The 17,052-nt window shown below is 39.8% G+C and overlaps 1 protein-coding gene across 2 annotated transcripts in view; it reads right to left on the reverse strand.

The window, feature by feature from the left end:
* The window catches only part of MRPS27 (mitochondrial ribosomal protein S27), a 49,708-nt gene that overhangs the window by 6,923 nt on the left and 25,733 nt on the right, over positions 1-17,052 (reverse strand). For both annotated transcript variants that reach the window (XM_068422213.1, XM_068422214.1), the window contains exons 5-9: positions 9,230-9,344; positions 8,677-8,755; positions 7,269-7,384; positions 4,363-4,465; positions 2,012-2,154 (exon numbers count right to left, since the gene is read on the reverse strand). In XM_068422213.1, coding sequence (XP_068278314.1) covers positions 2,012-2,154; positions 4,363-4,465; positions 7,269-7,384; positions 8,677-8,755; positions 9,230-9,344 — 556 coding nt within the window. The remainder of the gene's footprint in view (positions 1-2,011; positions 2,155-4,362; positions 4,466-7,268; positions 7,385-8,676; positions 8,756-9,229; positions 9,345-17,052) is intronic.

The following is a 17,052-nucleotide window of genomic DNA, read 5'->3' on the forward strand; positions in this document are numbered from 1 at the left end:
GATAATGAAATTTATTCAGCCAGAAAATAATATTACATTTTGGTAAAGAACCAAGTCCACAAAACCAGGGCCATGTCTTTCTCAAGTAACGTGAGAAGGCATGCAAGGACAATGATTTATAACATGGCCCATACTTCTCAGTGCTATGACATGGATTTTTGAGAACTGCATAATGGTCAACCTAGTCCTGCCCAAGAGAGGCCCAGGATACTACAAGAAAAAAGGGTTTATGGCACTTGAGGTTGTTTCCATCATATCTGCTACTGAATTCAGTGGAAGTTCACTGACCCCAATATTGACCTGGCCAGTGCTCTTAGTCCTTCACCCTTAGGAATACTGCATTTCAGTTGGAAATAGTAATTAAAAATATCTTGTATGGATTTTAATAGTAAAATCTTAATAAGCATTTAGGTAGAAAAGGCCAGATGATGCAAATCAATACACTGTAATTACTTTACACCAGATAAGGATATGGAGCAACATATTTTTCTGTTTTTCCTTTCTGCATTGGGGTCACAAAAATGCATTAGAGAAAAATTATTTTGATAATAACAAACCATCCAGGCCTGCTCTTGGTCTTCAGCTTGGTGAAACTTACGTGACTTGCACTATTTTTTATATACTGCTACCTAAAATCCAAATGAGGCCAAGTATCTCTTCAGGGAAGTTTCTTTGTGGCTCCCATGGTCGTTGCTTTTTGGGCTCTACTACTGGATTTGTACAGAGACACTTGCACCATTAGTGAGTAACTAGTAACACCCTCATTTTATAAGTTCTTAGTTATTCACTGAACAAAGTACAAAGTGTCTCCGTGAAGAAAGACACTTTGTGTGTGTCTCTAATATCTAACATTGCTAGATATTACTAGTGTTTACTATTGTTCAGTGTCAGTACACAGAAGGATGGGATCTTCTATCGACCTGTTGTACCACAGACAGATGCAGGCTTGTTTCAACACTAGGATGTTCATCTACAACCCAGAGCAAGCTGAAGAGTTCCTTAATTTGTCTAGGGTTTGTAAGCAGAAAAAACCCACCAGCATATTAGGGTGACTTCTTCAGACTTGGAATAAGGAAGAAATCCCCAAAACCACACAGCCAAAGAGATAACTCAAAATGGTGGAAGTTGCAGATGTGATACTTCCTTCCTTGCAATGTCCAGTATTACACAGAGTTCCTTCCAAGCATGGAGCAATAGATAGTAAAACCTGATGAGCAGTGCCCTGGTCTTTATTTGTCAAGGGAAATGCAGAGATTGCAAGCCTAGTAGTGATGCAGACTCCCATCACCAGAGACACCTTCAGGAAAGAGTACCAAGAAGAGGAGGCGAGACCTCAGTGATGTTTCTATGCTCCAGCCCATGTGGTGGTGGTTTCCTAAGGTACTTCTCCCAAGCTGTCTGATTCCAGGATCAGCCTGATGCCCCACAGCACTCCTAAGCCCCAAGTCCCTTATCAGTGCTGTCCTCACAAATGGACTAAATCTATCCATCCTCTCCAACTGAGGGCACTACAACCCTTCTAGAAATCATTCTGTAGCGGTTTTGGACCAGTATGACTCTGGAAAATATCATCTCAGAGGGCACAGAATACATGGAATTAGCCAGGAGGGGAACAAGATGTGGTATTTCATCCTCACTGCTAAGAAGTATGTCTCTGAGTGAGTTCAAAACTTGGGAAACATAGATGTCTTCCCATCCCCACAGACATGTGCTTCCTGTGACACAGACCCAGGCGTCTCTATAGAGAGGGGAAGGCTTAGGAACCATGCTTAAATGGTTTGTGGCAATAACAGACACTCATTCCAAAGGCCATGCCAGTAGACATCATCACTGGCTCATCAACTGAAGCAGTGGTTCTGTTCTAACCATTACTTCTTCGCCTGTCTTCCGAAGACCTCTGAAGTATTGCTGGGCCTCTTCTCATTAGCAAGGCACAGAATTCACAGGTTTTACCACAGTTTGGCTTGTATGAAATTCTCTCTATTCAGCAGGTTATAGCCTTCATACTTACAGCTTCTTTGCAGATTTTGCTGTCCCCTGACAATGAAGCCATGTTCTCCATCACTTGCAAGGCTCTATTCAAGTATCCAGGTGTCCATATCAGTGGCATTAGATTGTACACAGCTCTTAGCCCTTTATTCAACTCCACTTTTCCTGTGATAAAAGATACTTTAGCGTTAGTATTTCAACACTTGAGTCTTAACAGAATCCATATGGGCTGGCTCAGTTTTTTAGAAGTGACAGCAAGTGTCTTGGCTTCTGTGGTAAAAACAACACACTCTTCTACAAAGCTGCTCTGACAGAGCTGCTATTACCTTATTTTATTAAGGTGCCTTCTTTTTGCCCAACTTCACGATTATTACATGTTTGTTTCTGGTTCCTCCCCATTCCCCCTCCCCCCTCGCCTAGAAATTTTGTCCAGATGGAAAAGAGGAAAAGTGGTCAGGTTTTCTCATTGTCTGGCAGTTGTAACAGCAGCTCTGAGTAGGATGTCTGAAGATCTCAGACAAATGTCTCCTTAGCCTTCAGATACTGACTGTGCAGCATGTGTGCACTAAATCCGAGGCTCTGCGGTCTTTAGGGTCCACTCACATATGTGTCATGGCCAGATTGCACAGTATTTACAGCACATGCTATGGCTAACTGTACAGCTTAGTACCCCTATTTTGGCTGAAGCTTCTTGAGAGGAAATATGGGAGACCTGCCAAAATTAAATTTTGCTTCTTGATTAGGCCATTCAATGCAGCAAGGTCTTCACTGACTTTAGCAGGACCTGTGATGCACAGCACCACTGACAATGTGGCTTTTCTGACGGTTATTACTAGAGCGCATGAAACTCCTACATAATAGAGGAAATGCACATCACGTTGCAGTTGGTGAGTGCTAATTTACAATGACTGTCACTCTAAGGTTTTCATTTTGTCATTGGCAATGTAACAAATAATACCACTTCAGTGTAGCTTATGAGAGTTGTATCCAAGCTCTCAATTTAATTTGCACTCTGGCTATAATGACACAAAACTATTCTTTACATGGAAGAGAACAGTAATAAATGCACAGACAAAGCTTATGGACTATGGCTAAATTAAAATAGCTGAGGTGCTTGAGGACACTCTGTGCCCATAGACATCTTTCACTCTCTCAGAGGTCGGTTCCATTAGCGTTGGCAAGACTGTGCAATACGTGACATAACAGTAAACAGCTTTTGATCTACTGAGTGTCAGTGTCATGCGACAAGTACTACTGCTCACAGACAACGGTGAAGTACATTTTTGAAATACAGTCACTACTCAACCAATCTATATTGCATAAAAAACACCCTAAACAGAATGTCAACTGGACAGCAAAGTCCCTATTTGTACCAGTATCCCCAATGGATAACAAACTACAGCTCTATGGAAAACCCTACTTTCAAATTAATTTTCACATTTATCCCCCTTTTTGACTGAAAATGAATTTTTTGTCTTACAGTCATGATAAATTCAAATCAATGTCCTAACTCTGCCACTACACATCATATTTTGAGGCCACATATTAAGAACAAGTTCACTTTTTATTACCCTCAATAAATTCAAGAATAAAATATAATGCAGTAATGGAACAGCTGGATAATCATAAATTAAATTAATTAATTACTTTTAAGTAAATAATCATTTTGTAGAGAAGGACAAAACCTATCTGCACTATATTCCTCTAAAGGTTAGAGGAAATTCAAGAATTACTTACCCCATTCCCCTTCCCTCCAATTCTGGATATACTCTGATCTAACTGTTCTTTAATAATACAGCATATGATTAGCAGTGAAGACTCCCTAATAGATACAGGATAAAGGCACTGCTATGTGCTGTTCACAACAGAAACATTAACTTTACAGTGAGTAGTAAATGTTCTAAACATAGTGTTTTTCAGGCTGTGCTCTCTGAACTTCTTGAGGTTTAAGGATTATTTTAAGAAGCTCACTAACTAGAAAAAGTCAATTGTCCATAACCTTAAATTTGTGTTACGGAACTCTGTACTTTTGATTTTTTTTTTTTTAAGATTTGTTGGTCCACAAACAAACCAACTTTGTTTGAGACGTTCTTTAAGAATGCCTTTCTTTCAGCTGCCAATCCAAACCTGCAGGGAGCCCTACAGGAGGTTCTGAAGCTGTCTGATAAAGGGCATATCGTTCAAATCAGTACTACCCTCCAGACTTACAAAACAGATTCAGTCTTAACTCTGAAATTGTTCCTTCCACTATTTCTGCCTTTTTTTTTTCCTTAGCCTTCTCCTTGATTACATTTTAATAAAGCAAAGATGCTAATTTAATTCAGCCACTGAAGACAAGAGGGAAAAGATGACTGTGAGGGAGGTAAAACTTACCAAGGAATGCATAGCCATACAGCTGGGAGCTAAAACCCACAGTGTTTGCTTGCTTTAGACCCGTAAGCACTAGCGATGCTCCAAGATTTCTCTCCTCTTCCCACTGCAAATAATGTAAACTAAATAAGTGTCCCTTGACAAATACAAACATAAAATGGCAGCAGCTGAAGACACCACATGTGGCTTTCATCAGATGTCTCAGCAATAAAGAATCATTAAACATGTTTTGTGTTCAGAGTTACGGTGCGTATATCCTGAGGAATAGTACACATTATACTAACGAACACCTCTCTTTCCAGATGACAGTAAAATGTGAGTGGTTGAGATTTTGCATGGAAGTCAACCAATGCATTTCCTTCAGGACAGAGTGGAACACTGATTTACACTGGCCAAGCTCTGTCTCTGACCAGTATGTCCTACCACTTGCTTCAGGCCAACACTGCTGAAGAAAAAAATTACATGGCTTCTATAGCAGATCAGCCTTTTCTTTTAAGTATGTGGTAAGATACATGCTCCACTATCCCTCAGTAGAAGAGGAAAACCCTGAGAGAAGAACATGCTGCTAATGGCTGCTCTGAGTCCAAAATCTGCACTGTGAAAAGAACACATGCAACTCACCAAGACCACTGTATGCCCCAGGATTAAAAGTACAGCTGTCTCTCCAGCTAGAGAGAAGTATCAGCTGTCTGAGCCAGACCACCAGTGATGGCTAAAGAAGGGCACCAGATCAGTAAATACACTAAAATCACAAGAGCAGTCTGAACTTTGTTTTGCTATGGGATAGTACAGTACATTTTCCAGACCAGAGAAGCACAAACATCAAGGATAAATGTCTCTACTGCAAGTGAAAGGAGCTGAACAACTCCCATTGCTAAGAAAGTGAGGAAAAGGAAGCTATAAAAGGCAATAGATTGGAGGAAGTCTGACTCTCCAACACATGTTTTTTGTGGCAGGGTACTTCAGTGTCTTGCTTATTACCTTACGACCTGAAACAAATATCCCTGGTGAAAAGAAGAAGCCTTCTGAAAAACTCCCTAAGGTACACTGAGTGTTAAAAAGCACAAAGGTTTGACCTTCTAGTTTAAGCATTATTCAGAGATGTTTTTTCAAGGTATGGCATTTTTGTGTCTCCATTCGGGTGCTACAAGAATTTGCATGTTATCATCTGACACAACATACCATCACCTGACAGCCCCACAAGGTATTTGCCTGACCCAAAAAAGGGATACAAAGAGAATAGGGCTGTTTCATGCTGAATTCAGCACTCCAGCTGAATGTTATAGGAAAATCAGATGCAACTGGAAAAACAGGTCTTTTAGCAGTCTAGGTTCTTTTGGGAGCTAGCCCATATGGCTCCAAGAACTGGAAGAACTGCAAGAACTTAATGTTAACACCTTTGCAGTGGAAGGCAGCAAACTGACTGTTTGCAGCAGTCAAGGAAACTTTCTGGGAAGAGTCAATACCAGTCAGGATTTCAGTGGTGTTCACAACAGCAGAAAAATGGAAGCTCTCTATCACCACTGCTATACACACTAAGGACTAACATAGTCAGATTGCCCAAGAGTCAGCTCTCAAAGTTAAAAAATATTTCATCAGCCTGCTGGACCCTAAGCTACGGCCAAGGGCCTGTCTGCAACAAGACACTGGCTGACCTGTCTCACACCTTGGGAAACACGAACGGGATTTTCAGGAGCAGCCAAGCAGATCTCATAACTCTGTCCACCCCACTGCTTAAATCAAACACTGAAAATTGGTACTGAGCATTATGAGGTGTTGAACGGTACTCTGTATGGTGTATACATATAAAAATATGGCTTATTGCTGTCTTTGCATGGGGTTATTTCAAAACGCATATTAAATAAGTCACATAAATATGCTTGCCTTAAATGTGTCATATGTCCACACCACCCAGTGCTTGTCTTTGGAGTCAGGATACACAAACATGGACAAACACAATGGGAAAATGAGATTTTGGTCCCTCTGCTTTTCATATACAAGTGATCAAGTATACTTGACTTCTGGGGAATGAAGGTGAATACAGAATAGGGCAAATGCACATCTGTTTTCTATAGTAAAAACTGGAATTACAACCCAATTGAGTAAAACCTTAAGGCATCTGTAACATGCATATTGGAAGATGTTTCATGAAAGACAAATGGAGGCTTCAAGCATTTTCCTTATGGATGACAATATGCTACTGAAGGCTTGTGCCAAACTACATGAAAAGTAGCTGCCTAAAGTGATGGACACGGCAGAGCCCTTTGGTGACACCTAACTGAGCCCCTTCTCCACAGGTAGAATAATGCCACTTCCAAGACCCTGAACTGTCATGTTGGCCTTAAGCAAGTGAGATTTGAATAAGAAACCCTTAAACCTTGGAGACGAGAGATGTAACAAATTTATTTTTAAAACAAATACATACTAGAAACAATACACCCAAAGCCAAAAGGGATAGTAAAAATCCTAGTGCAAATGCTTTATAATTCTGCAACATCAACATTACCAAGTTGTAATGGTGAGCAATACTCACATTAACAGGGTCCTATACATTAGGTGATAGGTTTTTTATGTGAACTGATAGAGCCCTCTTTGACTGAACTGAAATGTCATTTCATAACCTTCCAATGGACATACATTACCTCTGAAAATCCCAACAAACCTTCACTTTCAGAGAAAGGAGCAGAAGGGGTGACAACTTATTTGATGGCTTTCATATTTTATTGTTTCTTTTCTTTTCTTTCTTTCTTCTGCAGTTGTAAAAGTAATGAAAAAAAAATGGAGTACTACTTTTTTCCAGGTAGACTTAGGGGAAATAAAATATACTCAAGATTGAATGCCCAACTGACTGCACCATGACACTCAGAAACAAGAGGCTTTATGTATCATTTAGAGTGTGGTCAGCTTACCCTATGTTCAGACTTGGTTGCCAGGAACTGGTATAAAACATAGAGAGAAAGAAGCTGTGTTGATAATTCATCAAAACTCTCTTGCAGCATGATCTCTGTTACTACTGAGAGAGCATCTATGGAGGAAAACAATACATAATCAGCAAGTGCAAATTTACACAGCTCCCTTTTGCACTTACTCATGTTCACTGATACTTCATTGCTGTAGTATGTTTTGAAGTAGTTAGGGAGGAAGTTAAAGATTTCTTATGACTAGTAGTATAGAATTAGTCCTACTTGCTTGGATTATTCAAACACATTGCGAGAAGGAAGAACGGGTTGAATAGCATGAGACCAGAGCAAAGCAGCTTTCCAAAATCATCTTAGCTTTACACTCTTCAATTGGCTCTCCTCTGCTCAGCCCTTCAATCAATTTTTTAAAAAAATCTCTAAAATTACTTCTTTGTTCTTGTGCTTAGATTACAAACAAGAGAAGACTGGCTTAAATTCACTGCCCTTAAGGTGAGAGAAGAGTACAATGGAGCAGACATGTCACAGATAACCCACAGCACTCACTGTATTCAGCAAACAGTGCTCTGGAGGAGCTCCACAGGGAGTTCCAGTGACACTCCCTGTTAGGAAGGACAGTTTGTTAAACAAAAGGCCTGTTGCACAAAAGAAATATGGATGGAATAAGGGGGGATTCACAGGTAGGGGGGCTCTCAAAATAAAATAAATATATGTATTAATTAGCCATTTAGCAAAACCTTCATTATAAAAGCCACAGACAAGTCCTGCAATTCTATTCTCCCTTTCAGTTATTTGTTTTACAAGAGGCGTATGCAAAAAAAACCTCACTGCAAGTCTACAGTACAGAAAACCTGCAGTGAAACAAAAATCATAAATATTTGTTATCAAACATGAGAGGATTATTCATCTCAACACTTAAACAGTCAATAGTGAAAGACAGGCTCCTCAACATGGCAATTCAGCATACCTGGCTCTCTCCAGTGACAGACAGAAAGTCTAGACAGTTTAGTATGTAGCTTTCCAAATATCTAAATATAGGTAAGATGAACTCTACCAACATGCATTTTGATTCTTATAACACTCTAATTGTCACTAATAACTCCTACGATGTCATTAGCATGTAAGTCAGACTTATCAAAACTGGAGAAGTTGGTTTACATTTGGAATGGGATAATCACAGTAGAAACTGTGAATTGCACGTGATTCAAAATCATATAATGAATAAAAACTCAAAAGAAATTAGATATATACATGTAGAAAAGCAGTTTAAAGTAAGGAGAAGGCGTGTTTTTAAGGTGACTTCAGAGAAAATATGGCTAAAAGCTTTTTATTCAAAGAAAGGCTCTGCAGATATAAGAGCATACAACTAAGGATGAAGAATTGGTACATATTTTCTTACCTTCATATTTCTTCTGCTTTATAAAACAATCCAACAAAATATTGAATGTAAAATTATCTGGGAAAACTCCATACTGAACCTGAAGAGAAGGAAAAAAAAAATCGGTGTGAAAATCTGCTGTTCAAATCTTCCCAAGCATAGTGCTGCAGGTATCAGAAGGATCATAACCATGGCATTGCACACTGCTGCAATGTTACAGTTACTCAAGCAACACAAGGAGATTAGCATGGCTCCTGTGATGTAGGCCTTCTAACTTTTGATGTACTGGATTTGTTTTGGCATTTTATCTGAGCCTTTGGGACCAGGAGGGGCATTGCTTATCAGGTTTTTATGCCTCCCCTGCATCTAGCATGTTTTGGACACCAACACTGTTTAAAAACAAAAGCTTCCTGGGAAAGAAGAGTAGATAAAAGCTGTTTTGTTTTGACAAAGAAATATCTGAACTTAAAACCACAGTCTACAGGACCTGGCTGCAACAGGAATTCCAGGTAAGCCACACTTGTCTCAAAAAACTGATCAAATATATTCATGGCTTTTCCTTGTAAAAACTTACCTTGTTTTTTAATGTGTATAAGGCTTTGTCTTGTGCACCATATTTTAAGCACTGTCTGATCCAGCTGTGGATGGTCCAGTCTCTCAAGTACCAGCAATTTGGACTATGCCGAAACCTAAAGGATGATAAACAGTCCAAGTGACAATATGACTCTCTGTTACAACAGAAACAAATTCTGTAATCAACAAACTATGAGTTTCAGAACCGCTGCCTTTCGTGATCTCAAATATAAATCTGTTTCTGTTTGACTTTGCAGTCAGTCATTGTTTTCCAAAGAGCTCCAACTAGTCCTTTCAAGTAAGAGAAACAAAACTTTGACAAACTTTAATACTGTGTACGAAGGGGGAATCTGACCTTTTCACAAATGCATAGTATTTTAAACTTCTCACTTTCCAGAAAGCCTACTGCTTTTCCCCATAAAAGATGAATACCATAATAGCTTGGTATATTTATGAAGGCCAACGGAGATTGCTATAAACACTGTAGTATTTTTTAACCTTGTCCTTCTGATTGTATAACATTCCACTATTGCTGGTTTCGTCAAAGAGCAACACTGCTCCATGACTGATGACATCAGCAAGTATCAGAATTACATTAGAATACAGCTGGGTCTGAACCTTCGGAGCTTGTGTAATCTGGTGTCTCCCTCACCCTCTAACTCATGCCTCACTTCAATCACTTAAGAATGTTTTGTGCCTCAGCACAGGCCATCCCTGGGCTGCTGCATGCTTCACTTATGTTTAGAAATGCTTCGCCAGTGACGCCTGACTCACGCGAGGGGAAACTCTGATGGAGAGCCCTCCCCTGCACCGGCTGCTTTGTTACCGACTGATGTTTCTTTAACCTGTTCTGAGACACCTCATGCCGTGGCTTCAGCAGTCTTCCCAGGCAACCTACTCCAGTGCTGAACCAGTTTGTAAAATTAAATACTTTTAAGTTCAGCCTCTTTTATTTCATCCTTATTCAGACATATACACTTTGCTCTGTATTTGGAGAAGTGGCAACAAAAAGCATATGGAGCTCTATGTTTGGCAAAGACTCAAAAACCAATTAAGAGTCCAGTGGTAGGAGCTGCTGCCTTGGTCCTGGGCTGAATTTCACACCCCAATGTGAAGAGATGCATGTAACCTTTCTCAATTTAAATTGTATGCATGAAAAATGGTCTCAATCCCCAGCACAGAAGTGACTGCCGCTTCCTGTAGAAAACACAGATGACTGAGCTGGGCTCATGTGCAAATGCTTGCAGCCTCAAGCCAAGCTGCAGCACCACTTAGAGGCAGGGCTGGCTCTTCCATCTGAGTGAGCATGCTTTCCAGAACATTTATCAGATTAACGTGACCACCAACTCTTTTTCCCCCTCAGTGAATCTCTGTATATTGCATCCCACAGCTTAGGGCTACACAGATGACCAAGCCTGGAAAAGTACTGCAGCCTAGAGAGCCTTCAGAATGCAGAAGACATCCATGCCAAAAGCAGAGCTAAACAACTACATAAAGTCTAAATATATGGTTTTGTAAGTGGCACATGAAATCTCCCCATTAAATCAGAATTTAACAGAAAAAGAAAAGCATGCTTTGGATATTAAATTACAAACATCCATTTTGTTGCTCTAATTGCCTTCCATTTTCTTCCCTCTGGAGTTCAAATATTGGGAACAGCAAGAACGTCTATTTGCTTTCATGAAAGTCCTGTTTCAATAATGCTTACAGGAAGCATCAATTACAGGCATTTGGATTTAATCATATTTTGATGAAACAATTATCTAATTGCTACAGACTGTTTCACCAGCCTTTTAAGACAGGTCAGATGGCAACACCAGCACCCAGCAATAAAGCTGACAGCATCTTTTAAAGTTGCTTCATTAAATGGTTAATACTGTTTCACAAGTGGAAAACAACAGACTTGTGTTATAAAAACATGACACTGATGCTCTCAAAGACTTAGGGCTTTCTTTTGATACAATCTTTGGCATCCTTCCTACTAATTAGCTACACAGGAGGGAAGAAATAATTTAAAAAAAAAAAACCCAAAGGTTTTAATGGGTTTGAATATTCACCTTTTTGCAGAGCTGTGTTTATTCTCTTGAGTACACCACAGTGAGAGGGAGCACTCCAACACCTCCTGCACCTTGGGAATGCTACAGTCTACTGTAATGGTGAAATGCTTCTAGGTTTCAAAGTCATATTGCACAGTAAAAGGCCTAACAGAGATGTGATGTGGTCTAGAAATAGGATGAAACTGATCCTCAAGTGTCCTGGTTTGGACTAGGACAGACGTTTCAGTTAAGTTTCTTTTAAGTGACTACTTTCTGAAGTTGACTACATGTGCTTGTTGCTGTGGAAACCAGGATCTCCGTTGGGTCTCTGTTCCACAAAGGAAAGGACCGTAAAGTGTCACACCTGCAGGGAGGAGTGGACAGGACAGGTGACCCAAACCTGACCAACGGGGTATTCTATCCCATACATGTGATACTCAGTTTAAAGCTGAGGGACCACGAGGGTCGTGCGCTCTTCCCCTATGGCCGATATCCAGGGAGGACTCTGCCCGCGCTCCTGAACCCAGTTCCCACCTGCTGCCATGCCTGGTTCAGAACTGCCCAGCGCCTGCCCTGCAGTGTCAGCGGTGATGTGGTCGTCATCGGGGGGAGCTCAGTAGCGGTTTTGTATATAGTTCATTATTTATTATACTCTTTCTTTTTATTGTTATTGTTCATTAAAACTGTTTTAGCTTTCCAACGTAATAAGTCTCCTTCTTCTCTTTTTCTTTTCCCCTCTGGGGAAGGAAAGGATTAATGGAGAGCATCTGTTGTCCGCTTAACCACCCGCCCAGCTGTAAACGGCGACATCAATCAACACAAGTTTCTGGAATCGATATGCACAAAATTCAAAAGCATGTTATAAAACTCTTTTTAAAAAATCTTCGCATGATCTTTGTAGGGCTGGGACTGACTTGAGAGTGTGTGTGTGTGTGTGTGTGTGTGTGTATGGACAACCACAGGATCCATCAGATATAGTTACTGTATGGTACTACTAAGATCTTTACGCTCGGACCAGGTCTACCCTGTGCTAGGTACCATGCAAATAAAAAGCAAACAGCTTCTCAGCCAAATAATTTTCTAGTTAATTCTAATAATTAATTATAAAAACAGTTGCCTGGGAATGAAGAGAGGGGACTGGTACCAAAATTTTCCTGTCTCCACGTCAACAAGAATGTAATACATATGCATGTACACGATCCCTCAACACTACACACTTCCATTAATGCATGATGTGGCAGAAGGAGAACTGGAAGTGAAAGGGAAACAGGTATGCCGATATCTTTAATTGTTTCTGATTCATATAATGCTGGGATGAGCTCTGTCTCTATTCTACTAGTTGAGAAGAGAAGCCAACAGAGTATCTGTTTTTACAGCTAACATAGACAAACTAAGCAAACGTTGTGGCAGACACTTTTTTGAACGGGAATCAGGGAAAAAAGGATATTGCTGGTCATTTCGACAAGTATTAACATCTTCCTCCTTCTCTTTCTCCACGAAACACAAAACAGGATATAATTAAACAAGGCAATATGTTCAGGGACAGATGAAAAAAACAGAAGGAAGCTAAAACTACAGAAAGCAGAAGATTCAGAGTGAATTAAATAAAGGAAGCCTCTAGCAATTGCTGTGTGTTTAATGGAAAGACCAGGAGGTTATCTTGCAGATGTCTGTTGCTGAAACTCATTTTTCTGAGAACTAATAAAAACCTGAGAAGCACAAGATTCTTATAATGCATTCAGAAAAAACAAGGAGAAGCATCCATAACAGTAGTAGGGGAGCTCCCTGTTGGTACACTTTAATAATAATGGCTAAAGAATCAATACGGTCATCCTTTCAGTCACTGAACTGAGAACATCTCTCCCCACAGGGAACAAGAGGAATATCTCTTAGACAAGGAGTTCCTGCAATATCAACGTCATTGTGGATCTAACAGCACACAGTGCGATGGTACTAGAATTCCCTTATTTTGGAAAAACATTCAAATGACGCAGTCCAGAAACTTGATTTTCATTAAATCATTGCTTTGTACTTGCAAAATGATTAAAACTTGGAAGAGTTACAGTAAGTGTACAGCCTCAGTACAAGGCAACCAGAACATTTTTAGCCAAGCAAGTGCACACTCTTTCTTGCTAACAAAACAGCATGTTGGGCTAAGAATACATTTTTAGTTTACTAATTTCCTGCACAAGGCCCTGTTGCTCATTATTTACAACAGTGCTGAAGTACTCATGCTGTGTTAAAGAAACTGAACAATGGAAAGGTTTATCAGATGCTGAGAGTGCTTTATGGAGCGCTCCACTAATACAGCAAGCATTACTTACTTCTAGTGGTGCCCTCCCACACTGCAGAAAAACTGAGTGGCTTCCCTTATTTATTTATATATTTTAAATGGTCTTTCAAATTTGTTTGGTGCCATCAAGAGGTGATGCACTCTAGTGCTGCTTTCACATTCCTTGCATTCTCAAGGGAAGTAATACAGCAACCCTGAAAGCAAACAGAAGCACCAAGATGCTGGACTGTATTCTTTTCCCTACGTTTGGTACAGGGGAGTTCATTGCTTTGGGGACAGTAACAAATGAGGAAGATGGAGAAGGAAAATTTGCTGGATTACAGAAGAGCAAGTGCTGCAGAAGTAATACACTACCAGGAACAGCTCTGCTGTACGGGAGGAAAGTCAGCTCAGCAGATCTGTTGTAACTCTTTGCTAAGCTGATTAGAAGCTCCCATTTTGTACTCTTTGGCTTTCTTAAGGGTCTACCCAATTGCTGGTACTGCCAGAGGCTATCCTTGTGCAATACACTAATTTTTTCTTTTTCCTCCTACCTGTGAAATACGAAGAAGAGTCTCCTTCCTTTCTCCAACTTTGTCTAAATTAATGAGAAAGTATTTTGTAATGATCTACATATCCAGTGAACAGAACTGTACGATCTCTTAGGCCTCCAGATTTCTTCAAGACTTTCTAAATTTCACCTGCATTTTGCTTTGCTAATTTTGCACTCCCATACACAAACCCAACTGCTTAAATAAAACCTCTTGTACTATAATGTTTTTCCCAGTTTTTATGCTTTAGAGATTCCTGGACCATCTTCTGCCACGTTGCAAGGAAATGGAGAAATTAACAACAGAAGTACACTGAGCAATCTCCATTCTTTCATTATTTCTAATATACATCATTTAGATGTGTTATTGTACTTTCCTCAGAATCAAAACCAAAAAGGTTTCATACGCTGCTAGTCCTCTTGAAGGATCCAGTCCAGCAAAGGAAGGAACCTACCTAGTGGTAGCCACTGTAACAAATTGCTTCCACCTGTACTTCAGATCTCGCTCACTTCTTTTAGAACTAGAGAGAAATATGGGTTTGCATCTTCATTTGCTTTAATCGGGAGGGGAGAGTGCCAGATTTCTTCTCATACACTTAAAATTCTAAAAAATCCTGAAGCAAAATGTAAGGAGACTTAAAATGAATAAATATTGTAAGAAATGCCTTTTTGTATAAAGGAAGAAGCTCTCTCAATGAAATGAATCCAAAGCCACTCCACATTTTACACAAGTCATACAGGGCTGTGAAGCTCCCTGGCAATGCCATGTTTTTTTCTTCCCAGGCACATTTTTTAAGCTACAGTGCATAATGATCAAATGGATTCCGGGCAGGCCTAGCTCGGAAACTGGAAGGCTAAGGAAGTCTCACCCAAAACTCTCCCTTTGTTTGTCATTTCAAGCCACGGGCCTTGGGAAAAATCGTCTGCATTTTAAATGGACCCAGAGGCATTGCTTATGCATCAGCGTCAAAAGCAACAGCCCTGAAAAAAAAATCTTTGTTGATTGAAATTTCCTTTTAAACATGAACAAAACTTTATTTTTCCATGTCTTCTTTGCCTGCATCTTAGCCTACACCTTTTCTTTGCATGCATCCTTTTAAAAATTTCATGTATAAACATATCAGTCCTATAGGAAATACCTCCTGCATTAACTACCTACACTCAAGCAAAAACCAGAGGGAACACTTTCCTTTTGTGTTGAAATAAAAAAACTCAATTAGCATACATAGTATAAGAAATCAATTATCAAAAGCAGTAACAGGAGAGGTTAAAAAAAATAGACGAGTCAAGTATAACAGATGATAGTCTAATGCTGAGGCTGAATTGTGCTCTTACACAAGGAGAGAAGCGGTTTGCAGACTCCCTGAAGAAAGCCCACATTCAGCCCTTATCCTGGTTTTAATTTTTATTGACTTTCCTTGATCTTTGATTTTAAACTAATTCAGCTCTTGATTGCTTTGACCACAAAATTAATTCTTTTAAATTAGGCTGGCTCCACCTCCACATGAATGCATATTTCTTGCACAGCATCTTTTGTTCAGGAGTTCCACAGAGCTCTAACACCACGGATGAATGTGGCCTCAAAACAGGCCTAAACCCTCAGTTTTTAGATATGGAGAAACTACAGTAGAGAAGCACAAACATCAAGGCTGAACAGGAGACTTAAAGAATACTTTTAGTATCAGGTCTTGTTTTCCAGTTATACCACATTGAGCTTTTCTTTCTGTCCACCCCGATGTTATGGATTTACCTGTTTCTTAACCCTTATGCTTGGTAAAAGGACCAGATCTGGGAGATGAGCTATTTTGGGTAGGAGTACATACTATACAGTCATTTAGGACCGGTAACAGGGTGATATCACCCTGGTAACCACCCTCTCCTAACAACTGAAGGGACAGAATTCACCGTTCAGTAGTCTTAGAGTAGCTATTGCATTGCACAAAACCACACTCCTGCACAGAGAGCTCAGCTTTGCAAAGTCTCTTTCTAACAACAAGTATTGCATACTGCAGTCAACCATATAGCAGCTAGGATCTGGTCTATCTTTTACGAACCTAGCTACTTTGACAGCTAGTTATCAGAACTGATTAACAAATGACAAGCTGAATTTCTGATACAACATGCAATTCTGCTCATTGTTGTCAATCTCTTGTATCACTAAATGCTCTTCTTCCTTTTGATGGACTTAAGGCACCTTTGTGAGTAAAACACAAGGAACAGCCTTATTATGTTAAAAAGAAAAATAGCATAATTAAATAGTTGCAAAATCCTAGATAAATTTTATAAATTTCAAAACAATGTATGAATAGAGAAGCAGTTTACAGCAGCACAAAAGAAATGCTTTGTTTATAAATAGACATAAGAACCACCACAGAATAAATGGTAACAGCAACAGATCCATAGACTACAGCAAAGTTTGAAGCAACTTATTGGGATTCCTGGCTCTGAAAAGTACCTGAATGATTTATCTGTCCTTCCATCTACAAGCAGTGAACATAACAGAATTGGAGTGGAGCAGCTCTTTCAACCTTCTGCCAGCAGGTTACACCAGCCAGCCTTGAACTCCTCTAGAATCATTTGCAAAGCACAGAGAGGAGGAATCCTTCGGACAACTCAGTCAACTTAAGTATCCCACAAATTTGCCTTGAATGCCTTGAACCTTTACACTAATTAATTCATAATCACACTGAAAAAGCAAAGCCCAGGCTTAACCAACATACTGTTTCTCAGTATACTCTTTGTCCCTGGGAAAACTCTTCCAGGCTGTTAAATGTGTTTCCTAAAAAGCTCCTCTAGCCACGTAGAATCAAAATACTCCAGAACTATGCACTCCCTGGCAGGATACCAATGGAAGTTCACTCCTAAAAAGAACAAGAGTCAGGATTTCTTCTGTATCACCTTGGTTGAAGGTGCTCTGTATGTCTCAACCTGACTTAACAGGACATCAGTCACAGACCTTGTGTAGC

Source organism: Nyctibius grandis, chromosome Z (assembly GCF_013368605.1).
Source record: "Nyctibius grandis isolate bNycGra1 chromosome Z, bNycGra1.pri, whole genome shotgun sequence".
NCBI classification, from domain to species: Eukaryota; Metazoa; Chordata; class Aves; order Nyctibiiformes; family Nyctibiidae; genus Nyctibius; species Nyctibius grandis.